Raw genomic sequence first — 11,965 nt, 5'->3', positions numbered from 1 at the left:
ATATTACCAATAATACAAAACATGCATGAAATTATCTATTTTTATGAAAGGATTATGCTGCCATAATATTTAAACGTTGTTGTTTTAAGAGAGAAAGAGAGAGATGCATTTCGAAGGGAATCGGCTCTTGATCAGTGGCTCTCATTTCCAAGAGCCAGCTTGTCGGGCCGTTTGGTTCGAGAGCGACACATCATTACTGACTGGAGTCATTGACAGTTGACTCACTGTTGCTGTTTCTTCTTCTTGATGTCGTTATTCAACTCTGTCAGAATTTTCGGGGGCAAAGTTTAGTCGGAGGAAAAATGAAATGCGTTTCTTTCCTGCTTTCTGTTTGCTGACGGAAATGCAACTTAAACGACCTGGATATTGTTGTTCTGTGTTTTGCGACAGTCCTTTTTGGTTTGTTAGTGTATTTTGGCTTTTTTGGAAGTCTAGTGAGCAAATACGGGTCGAGTGAGGCCAATCTAGGCCAGTTGGTAGCAGTCCAATGCAGGCAGGTGATGGATGGCAACCACCTACCAAGTAAGTGCCCACCTCCACAATTGATGGGAATGTGTACTGTCCTCCTGACCAGTGTTGTTTGCATGAATGAAAAGAGTAAATAGTCACTGATTGCTTCGACGTAAACACGAGGAAGCCGGGAATCGAACCTACTGTCTCCTGATCCCCAGACGAGCGATCTACCTCCTGAGCTAATGCCAATTTCTGGCTCGTGTGACATAGGTTCCTCACCGCTGCACTACTGGTCAGAAATTGGAGCGTCTCTCTAATATTTATGGATGAAGAGGGAGGGAAATAAATTACAGTGCAAGAAATTAAAGCAGCACGGCGGCACAGTGGTTAGCGCATGTGCGGCACAGTTCATGTCGTGGGAACCTCCTGCGTGGGTTCGAATCCAGCTCCAGACCTCCTGTGCGGAGTTTGTATGTTCTCCCCGTGCTTGCGTGGGTTTACTCCGGGCACTCCGGTTTCCTCCCACATTCCAAAGACATGCATTTCAGGTGGATTGGCCGGTCCAAATTGTCCCTAGGTGTGAATGAGCGAGTGAGTTGTCTGTCCCCGTGTGCCCTGCGATTGGCTGGCAACCAGTTCAGGGTGTCCACTGCCCGGAGATGGCTGGGATGGGCTCCAGCCCCCCGCGACCCTAATGAGGATAAGCGGTACAGCTAATGAGATGAGGTGAGATGAGAAGAAATTAATGCACATAGATGAATCGGCAAGTGGGAAAGGAGAGCCGGTTTCCTATGACTGTGAAGGATGAACAAACTGTCATGATTACCGATGTGAATCACCTGTGCCCGCTCCTTTGGCGCCAACTGCCTCGTACTCTGATTGGCTCCCTGTCTATATTTGAACCCACTCCTATATGTCCCCTTTTGGCAGTCCGTCTGCTCAGTTAACATTAGGGAAGCCTTTTACGAACCTGACTCCCACCTGTTTTCTGCTCCCGTCTGTCCCCCGGCTTCGACCTGTTTTTGATCCTGACCAAGTCTATTCTCCCGTCCCTGACAACGTATACTCACCTTTCCTGGCTTACGACTTGCTTCCGACCCTGACTACGTTTTTGCTCTCCTGTCCCGGCTACCTATCCGTCTTTCCGTTCCCTACGCCGCCATCGCTCGCTACGGAAGATCCACTTCCGTGTTCAGATCGCAAACTCAGTACAAGAGCGACTTGCTTCCTGCGCCTAGCGATCGCCGGATCGTGGGCGCAATTGGGTCCTGTTTCCGTTCTGGTCCTGACACAAAAACTAAAGGACTCGCAAAGAACTGCTGTCGATCACAACACACACTTTGACGCTTACAAGCGGACTGAATATCAACTTGTGATCTTATTTACTACGTGCAATATCTTAAAGACACAGACATGATTATGTGTTTGACTGTTAATGTGCTGAATTTGAAGATGTACGTTATTTTACATTAAATAGGGTTACTAAACAATACATTAGTTAAGATACATCCAATAATTGCTGAGAACGAGTCAAGCAATGAAATGTGTCTATATTGAAGTTTAAAAAAAGTGTTTCAAGTGCTGAAATGGGGAAATATCTTTCCTATCGATTTATACGGTGGTAATTAATTTCAGATGCTAATCAGTGGAGTTGGCTTTTCGGTCACGAAATAAGTCACAAGTGAAGCCGCAGCTTAAAAACTCTTGTTACCAAATCTAAATGTATTTGTAATCGGTCTGTGGCTGGAGCCTGTAAACAAAATTAAAAATAATTAACCCCCCTGGCCATCCATTAAATGTGTTCTTTTTTTTTTTTTTTTTTAACTTGACTGGATTTGCTGCCACTGCCTTGGGGTTAAAAGTACACAAACAGAAAACATTCTTGTTGCTCAATTCCTTTAAAAGGACAATGTATATTAGTTAGCGCCTCCCAGTTGTAAAATGATAATAATAATAATTCATTAGAATTAAAACAATATCAAGTTTTCATCAAGTTTTCGCTTTCACTTTTTCTGGTTAGCTTAGCAGATAGTTTACATGATATACTCATGAATAAAAATGCCTTTTAGCAAAGGATACATCTTAATTTGTAAAAGTGTGAACATAAACACAAACAAACATTTTAGATTTAGCATATCTCCACACACAACATAAATACAGTTATCCCTATTTTTTTGCGTCCCGGGAAAGTCGAAACCCGTAAAGTATCAACCTTGATTCACTTATTAATTTTTCACTTACTCAAGAACAAACCAAAGGTTCAAGTATTTAACATATCAAAGTACTCTACTTTATAAGCATTTGTTTTTTAACAAATAACATTGATACTGTTGAATCATATTTTAAAAAAGAATCTGGCCGTTTATTGCACAACTCTATTGATTAAGGATGCAATCCACCTACATGATACTTTACTTTATGTTATGAATAACTGCATTTACCTTCTTGTTGGCAACCTAAAAATGCTGTAAAGGACACAAAAAAATAAAAAAAAGTTATTGTCATGATTACTGATTCAGGGTACTTGCGGCTGCCCTGTTGGCGCCAACAGCCCTGAGCGCTGATTGGTTCCCTGACTCCTTTTAAACCCCCGGCTTCCAAGAGGAAGCTGTCAGACTGTCCTGTAAACCTATGCTTCAGCTAGGCAAGCTCCGTACCTTCCGACAATCTCCTGCCCTGTTTTATCCTGCCTGTTACCTGTTTCTGGACCCGTTTCTGCCCTGCTCTTCCGTCCCGGCCATCGACCTGTTTTGCCCTGTTTCCTGCCTGATACATGTTGCCGACCTTTTTCCTGGACTCGTTACCGCCCACTCTCTCATTCACACCTAGGGGCAATTTAGACCCGCAGATTAACCTGACATGCAAATTTTTGGGAATGTGGGAGGAAACCGGAGAGCCCGGAGGAAACCCATGCAAGCAAAGGGAGAACATGCAAACTCCACACAGGAAGGCTGGTAGCTGGATTTGATCCCATGCCCCCAAAACTGTGCTGTCGACACACTAACGTGCCGCCCTGTTTCTTCCTATATAAACGATATATTTTTACATCATCAATTATTTCCGAAAAAGTTTCAGGGAGCCTCCAGGGAGCGTCAACGACCCGCATATTACTTCGAAGCAAGTTTAGCAGGTCAAGAGGTCCAACTTTTTGAGCGAAAGAAAGCCTCTTCCTCTGCCTTTGCAGCCTGGCTGCCAATGGTTTGCCGGTTTTTGTTGGTTCGTTGACATGATGTCTTTTAGAGAAACTTGAAGTTGAATAAGATTTGTCCATACATATTGTATGTTTGTCAAGCTGTATTACGTATATTGACGGGCAGGAAGATAAGCAGAAAAGCGGTGGGGTGATTGTTACGACATTCAGAATGCAGAACACAGTGCATGATGAAAATACGTGAAGTCCCGAAACCACGTTAAGTATTCCGCGACATAGCTATGGCTAACTGTTGTGCAGTGGTACCGTGGGGGTGGGTGTTTCACATCACATTTTTTTTTACTCAAGAGATCGCAGGTTCGATTCCCAGCTCCTCCGTGTTATATGTCGAAGTGTCCTTGGGCAAGACACTGAGTCCCTAATGTCCCCAATAAGCAGGTAGGTGCCTTGCATGGCTGACTACCTATTGGTGTGTGAGTGTGTGTGTGAATGGGTAAGTGTGAAGCACATTGTAAAGTGCTTTGGGAGGTCTTCATTGACTTGAAAAGAGATGTCCTGGGGGTTAAAGGAGCGAAACATCCCCAGCTGATGACCCAGTCAGGCCAGACCATCCATCCTGTATTTCCATTTGGGGGAGCAAACACCTAACCCCAAAAAACACCTAGAAAGGGATGGGCGCTGTAAGGCTTTACTTGCCCAAGACACACTGCAGAAATTTGTTGTTAAAGGAACCGCAAACCTTGATTTTGCTAATATCATGGCTAAGATTCACTCCAGGAAACTTATACTCTTTAATGTCCTTAAATTGTAATACTTTTGACAATATTGTGTTATGGTTTATGATTTGTTCAGGTTAGCTGTAACTTATTATGTTATTATTATAATGTAACAATATTTTTGACCCCTTTTTGTTGTATTCCATTATAGTCAAAAACACACAACCTATTCACTGATTTAATCTCAGTTTCTTGACTAACTTGTGTCCTATTTTTTCTCTTTTATGGGTGTGTCCCATTTTTGTCAGTGACTTAGATTCCAGCTCCTTTTTTTAATTTTGCATTATTTTTTGTCATGTTTATGGCATGCCGTGTCTGTGATCCAATGTCCTGGTGTTCTCCATTTGTGTTCCACCATCCCACTTTCGTGTTTTATCGAGATTAAAACGAAAAAAAATGAAATGCCGTCAAGCGACAAAACGTGCTGAAGTCATTTGACAGGAACTCGAACCACGAGGAAAAAAATGATCGCCCGCCTTTTGCAGGAATGTTGTCCGTTCACGTTCGACATTTGTCTGTTCCTGAAATAATCAGCACCAGGCAGGTATATTGCACCGCTTCTCTGCTCTCACCACCCAAAAGAACAGCAAATAAGGATAAAGTTGAGGAGATTAAAGGTGGGGTGCGGTGTTCAAGCTACCCTTAAATTGTTCAAGGTAGAATGTTTTTTGAGTTCAAAGAGCCCTTGTGCTTTATTTTCCTCTGCTTATAGAGCTGATTAGGGCTGAACATATTAGGTTCGAGGAATGGGGCCACGGGGAAGTAGTGGAGAGTGATATTATACTCATTGTCAGTGTCGTTTGAAAATAATGAAAGTAAGAAAAGGCCTGCACAACCCAAACCCCCCATAAAAGATAAAAAATAGTTTATTAGAGCGTGTCTAAGAAATGTGTTTACTGAATGAGCTGACTGAGGCTGCAATGATGACACAAGCCAGGCGATGGCGGCAGCAAGTAACAAAGTTCCAAATTCTATACAACACCTTTAGCAGCTAACATAACTGTCAATTTTTGTTTAGCGAAAACATTACAAAGGAAAGAAAACGTGAACTTTTTGGTCAATTAAATTTAAAACGTTTTTTTCAAACCTTGGAATATGTTTGAGGAAAGGAAATTAACATTCTTATGATTAATTCATAAAAGAGAGGCAAGATGGAAGACAATCATATCAGCTTCTTCTTGATGAGCCTCATTTTATGTAAAATAAATACAAATTTCGAAACATACAAGCGCATAATTATAAAATAGTTTATGTATTTTTGCTTATTATTCTAATCAGTATCGGTAGGTACGTTTTTTACCTCTAAGAGGTGTTTAATAATACACGTGGTCCCTTTAAACTCCCAACCTATACTCTCGTATAACCGAAACGTAAAATGTCAAACAGTAGTTACATTAATACGAAATGTTTGGTAAACTTATCACATCTTACACTCTAAAACTAACTCAAAAGATATCCTTGAAATAAGTAGTTGTTAAAAACATGTTAAGTAAACAAAAAAACTAAAACAAAAAAAATCCAAACCCTGATTGCTATTTTCAATTTTTTTTGTTATTGTTTTTTTTTTACATATAAAACTATTGATCCCATTAAACGTGGCAGATATTTTAGTGGCTGACTGAGCCTTCATTTTTATACTTCCAATATTTACAGAAGGTAATTACGTAGTTATGCGTTTATAGTAAGCGATCAAAAGTCTCTATTGTTATTGATAACAACATAGAGAACATCGTTTGCAACGTGATTAGACATGGCACTCCAGGATAAACACGTAATAAAGGCAGAAGATAAAAATACGATAGGCAAAAATATGTAGTCTTTGGAGTCTATGGAGGACCAACGCTACCGTTTTTTTAATTGAATGTTCTTTTTTTTACTGATTCATGGTAGTCTTGGTCCTTCATACTCAATTCCCTTTCGCGATAATTAGTGACAAAAAGTAGCCCTCGGCTTAAAACCCCCCAGCACTAAACGAAATAAACAGAAAATAACTTAGAAAACGTGATGTACATACCATAAAAGGCCACTAGAGGACGTTATAACTAGACTTATTTCATCCTGTATTTTTTTACTTGAGGTTGAGAATAAAGTACAAGGTAGGAAGAAAGTCGAAGTAAGGATACTCGTTTCTAAATTAGGGGGATTTTGGCGGGGGCTCTAAACATGGACATTTTTAGCCCCTATAAGAATACAAACTCATCAGGTCAAATCAAGTCACATTTATAAGTATAGCCCTTAATAACAAAATGTCTCAAAGAACTGCACAGGCCATATTTACACAATCACCTGATCTGAAAACAACATGTGGGCAAGTTAAAACATCGCGAAGTGGTCGGGAGGGTCCAACCTCAACTTGAGGGGAAAAAAGAAACCTTAATGAGAAGGGGCCAGAAAAGGGTTTATCCCCCTTCCAGGATGACCAGGCTGCAGTAGATGTTGCATTGGATGAGAATACACCAAATATAGCAAACATCAATAAATATAACATAGGTAATATGTAACATCATGCAGAACAGGAGGAATACAAAAAAGAAAAAAATATATTTTTAAAAAAGATAGGCAAAAAAGAAAAGTTTTTTGGGGGTTCCCTTAATTCAGTGGTGTCCAAACTTTCCAGAAAGCGGGCCAGATTTGGTAAACTGAAAATGTGTGAGAGCTGACTATTCAGCCTGGTATTTTTTGAACAGTTTTTAATAAATTCACCCTCCGTGTAAGGTTTGCAGTGCTTGGCGACCAGCGTCGCAACCCTGTAGCCCGCCCTTGTAGCCCGCCCTTGTAGCATTTTCAATTGACTCACAGGGTCTCGTGAAAAAGACGCTTTTGTGCCGTTAAAACAGTTTGCAGTTGCTTCACCTTTTCACAGCATTCGTTCCCAGTTAGCTTTTAGAAGTCAGCATGCTTCGTCCGGCAGTGCTTCTTGATATCATTTTCTTTGAAAAGAGCCACAGCAAATGAGGCAGATGCAGGTATTTTGGTGAAAAAATATGATCCTATCCTAGAAGCACCTTTAGCCTATGCGAGCCACTTGTCAACTTTCCTTTTTTATTTATTTACAGTGGCCATGTCGAAAATGGGGTGGGCTAAATTTCTTACTGTCACAACCCGAACAGACGGAGGACCAAGACGCGTAGCGTTTCACACAAGCGTTTTTGGGGCAGTCATGCGCGTGAACACAAACGCCAGTGATTCGGCGAACGCTGGGCCCAAGAAGTGAGAAGGAGAAGTCAGGCGCGAGAAAACAAAGAGCCAGAGGCAGACGAGATCGAAACCGGACAGGACAGACAGGATTGATATCTGGTACTGGAGCAAGATACGGACAGGACGGGATCGATACCGGAGCAAGATACCGGACAGGACGGGATCGATACCGGATACTCGAGCAAGATACTGGACAGGACGGGACGGATACTGGAAACTGGAGCAAGATACCGGATAGGACAAGACAGGACGGATACCGGATACTGGAGACTGGAACCAGACACCAGGCAGGACAAGACAGACGGGATCAATACTGGAGACTGGAGCAAGATACTGGACAGGACGAGACAGACGGGATTGATACCGGAGACTGGAGCAAGATACTTGACAGGACGAGATAGACGGGATCAATACTGAAGACTGGAGCAAGATACCAGACTGGACGGGACAGGCGGGATCGATACCGGATACTGGATACATGAGCAGGATACTGGATAGAGTCAAAATACAAGTCTTGCAAGTGCAGAGGTTTGTTGAAGGACTGACAAGGAGTGAATGAGAGCACTGAGTTTAAATAGGAGGGGAGCCAATCGGGCAACCTGGCGCCAAACAAGCGGGCCCAAGCGAGGGCAATACAGAAAGCAAAGGACAAGGTGGCCAAAGGGGTACTGCCATCATTTGGTCAAATGGGGAATTTCTTTATTTTTGTTACAAATTTATTTTGTACTATGGTCAACATTACTGGGGGGGTCACATATTTTAATTTTATTAGAGAAGCCAGTAAAAATTTGATCACGGACCGTAACTGGCCAATGCATCCCTAATCAGTATATTATCAATAATAACATAACAGGAAACATAAAAATACAAAACAATTCGAACCTTTTCTATACTCGAAAAAAATTGAACAACCCAAAAAAAATGAGGTGGTTTCGTATGCGAACGACACATCTTGAATTCAAACTGGAGTAAAGGCGTAGGTGTAAAACCGCAAGGTCGGCCACTGTTGCTATGACAAGTATACGGTGTCCCTGATAGGAACTACAATACGGACAACATACACCGACATTGTTGGTGGAGGAAAAAGATGTGGAGAGCTGCATGTTGTAATGTTTTAATGTTCATTTTCCAGCCGCTTGTCCACGCGAGGTGGCGAAGTGGACCATTATCAGATTTCCGTGTGCGTTTACAATTTTTCGCATTGGTATGACGGCAGACTACAAAGCAGTGAAAGCTGTCAGTGCTCTTTTATATTGCACATCAAAATCTTTGTGACATCATTTTATGACATAACATGGCAATACGAGCACAAAACATTTATTGTGACACCAATTTTTGGGGTGTCCATTATTACTGATCTCGAAAACAATGAGGCATTATCATGGACTTCACTGTTCACGGATCCCTTGAATGCCAGGGAACCACCTCCACTGGTGTGTCTTGGGCAAGTACAGCCTGGTGGCACCCATCCCTCTCCTGGCCGTTTTTTTATAAGGGTTTGCTAAAAAAATTCCCAGGTTGGTAGTATTTTTCTCATTTTAAGAAATATTTTCTTGTGTTTATGGTATAAAAAAAATGCATGTATCTTGTATAGCAGTTGACAGATCGGTTTGCTCATTTTACAGGGAAAGAGTGTATTATTTGACCACTGGTTATCACTGTATGGTGTAGTCCAATGAAAAGTAAGTGCCAAAAAGCTCAAGAAAAAAAAACAACACAAAGACCCAAAGTGACCAAAAAGAACTATTTCTCTTCCTTCTTTTTTGCTAAGCCTTTTTCAGATATTTGGATACAAATAGGGGCGCCACGGAAGCCCAGTGGTTAGCACGTGTGCGGCACAGTTCAGAGGTAATGGGATCAAACCTTTGTGTGTGGAGTTTACATGTTCTCCCCGTGCTTGCGTGGGTTCCCTTCGGGCACTCCGGTTTCCTCCCACATTCCAAAAACATGCATGTCAGGTTTATTGGCCGGTCCAAATTGTCCCTAGCTGTGAATGAGCAAGAAAGTTGTCTGTCTTTGTGTGCCCTGCGACTGGCTGGCAACTAGTTCAGGGTGTCCCATGCCCACTGCCCGAAGATAACTGGGATGGGCTCCAGCGACCCTACTGAGGATAAGCGGTGCAGATAATGGATGAATGGGTACCCATAGCAGCATGATGGCAGACAATTATGTCCACCCCCCCTCTTGGTGAGCTAAAAAGCTCAAGTACCAGTACCACATTTAATTAGTCCACTATGGTTTGGGTGTGGACTCCTTAACCACTCGGGTCATAGGGCACCGTTTCCTGTGGTGTGTCTTGGGCAAGTACTGCCTGGTGACATCCATCCCTCTCCAGGCCATCCTGCTAAAATAAAAAACAGAGAAGAACATTAAACTTTTTTACACATTAAATATATGGTAAAAAAGTAACATTTTATTCGTTTATTTTATTTTAAAAATATGATGACAGAAAAGGGAATCTTCTTGAACTTGCATTATTTTCATTCTCTGTTAGATAGTCCTGGCTTTATTATAACAGTTAGTGCCATAGAATAAATGACATTTCTACTGGAGCGCTTCCTGGAGGAGTAAAAGAGTCATAAAAGTCATGCAATTCCTGAAAGTTCATTTGTTTATGTCAGTTTGGCTCAGAAAAGCATTAACAGAAATAAACAGCCGTGTTTTCAACCAGTGTGTCGGGGCACACTCGTCTGAAATGTCCCAATCGTCTTTGTTCAGTGTTTTGGCTTTCTTCAATTGATCACCCAAGTAACTCTAATTCATTCATTCATCTGCCCGCTTATCCTCAGTAAGGTCACAGGGGTGCTGGAGCCCATCCCATCTATCTTCGGGCAGTGGACAGGGAACACCCTGAACTGGTTGCCAGCCAATTGCATGGCCCACAGAGACAGACAACTCACACGCTCATTCACACCTAGGGACAATTTGGATCAGTCAATTAACTTGACATGAATGTTTTTGGAATGTGGGAGTAAACCGGAGAAGAACATGCAAACTCATTCTAGTTAAAGAGTCTCTCCACTTTTCAATAATGTTGGAAAAGACAGAAACAACAAACAGAAATTATTTCAACAAAAAACTACACAAGCTCTCTTACTTATGTATAAATATAAAACCGAGGGGTTATTGACACAGAGGTGAAAAAGTAGAGAGACCGTTTAACCTATCAGAATGTACTTTGCGAATCAGTATTTTCGGCACCTTGAGTAAAACTGGTGTGTGTAGTCTCAATTTTGTGCGATATATAGTCTGGCGTGCCCAATTAATAAAATATATATGACAAAAGACTATTTTTGGGGGGTACACCTTGAAATAACCGGATGCGCTTAAGATTGTGGAAATTATGTTACCTTTTATTTTTTTAGGAAAAGCAACATACGTACAAAGTAAAACCTGAAAAACGTGTTGAAAATATACTACAGTAGAATCCCAAATTACAGCAAAATTACTGGCCTAAAAAGACCCCCACCTGTATTACCTCCTGAGCCGCGGTGTCCACAAATTATATGATTCAAGCTTCTAAAAAAATTGTGCAGGAAAAAGATTTTAAATATTTTCAATGAACAGTTTGCCTCGAGTTTTTTTTATGATGAAAGTTTTGCCTTGGCTCCCAAAAAGGGAAACCCTGACAAAGAGATCTAGATTCTGTATAGATGGAGATTAAAAAATGAATCTTTTTCCATGTGTTTCTTCAGGTGGGGCTCGCAAAAGACGATGGTGCCCTCATCTTTTGTCTCAGCCGTCGGATGCTCCTTTAAAGGGGTAAACACACACCCACACAAACACAGTACTGTGAATATTTACGCCCGTTTTCGTTTCCTCTAAATGCTTTTTTTAATATACATTACAATAAACTTTTTCAATCATGAGGAAAAGATAAACGTGCTGTATTGTTTGATAGCAGCACATGTAAACCTAATTTGAATCCACCTAACTGTCACAATTGCTCATTGCCCTCACTGGGGCCCGCCCGTTGCCTAATTGGCTTCTTTCTTATTTAAAGTCAGTGTTCTCATTTACTCCTTGTCACTCTGTCAACGAACCTCTGCACTTGCAAGGCGTGTATTTTGACTCCGTCCGATATCCTGCTCGTGTATCCAGTATCCGGTATCGATCCCGCCTGTCTCATCCTGTCCGGTATCTTGCTCCAGTCTCCAGTATCCGGTATTGATCCCGTCTGTCTCGCCCTGTCCGGTATCTTGCTCCAGTCTCTAGTATCCAGTATCGACCCCGCCTGTCTCGTCCTGTCTGTTATCTTGCTCCAGTTTTTAGTATCCGGTATTGATCCCGTTTGTTTCGTCCTGTCCGGTATCTTGCTTCAGTATCCGGTATCGATCCCATCTGTCAAGTCCGGTATCTTGCTCCAGTATCCGGTTTCGGTCCCATC

General features: G+C 41.8%; 1 protein-coding gene across 3 annotated transcripts in view; it reads left to right on the top strand.

The window, feature by feature from the left end:
• Window positions 1-237: 237 nt before the first annotated feature.
• arhgef3 (Rho guanine nucleotide exchange factor 3) overlaps window positions 238-11,965 on the top strand; it is a 51,114-nt gene continuing 39,386 nt past the window's right edge. Inside the window, exons 1-4 of one of the 3 annotated variants that reach the window (XM_088337623.1) lie at window positions 238-522; window positions 9,204-9,260; window positions 9,350-9,426; window positions 11,274-11,340. In XM_088337623.1, the coding sequence (XP_088193749.1) occupies window positions 11,293-11,340 (48 nt within the window). In that variant the 5' untranslated portion in view covers window positions 238-522; window positions 9,204-9,260; window positions 9,350-9,426; window positions 11,274-11,292. Of the gene's footprint in view, window positions 523-8,892; window positions 9,096-9,203; window positions 9,261-9,349; window positions 9,427-11,273; window positions 11,341-11,965 lie in introns of those variants that run through there. The other 2 variants (XM_088337622.1, XM_088337619.1) reach the window with 2 other exon arrangements.

Source organism: Urocampus carinirostris, chromosome 6 (assembly GCF_059441175.1).
Source record: "Urocampus carinirostris isolate Australia breed hairy pipefish chromosome 6, RoL_Ucar_1.0, whole genome shotgun sequence".
Classification (NCBI taxonomy): domain Eukaryota; kingdom Metazoa; phylum Chordata; class Actinopteri; order Syngnathiformes; family Syngnathidae; genus Urocampus; species Urocampus carinirostris.
Note: the sequence above shows the minus strand (reverse complement) of the source record. Positions and strands in the feature narration are given on the sequence as shown.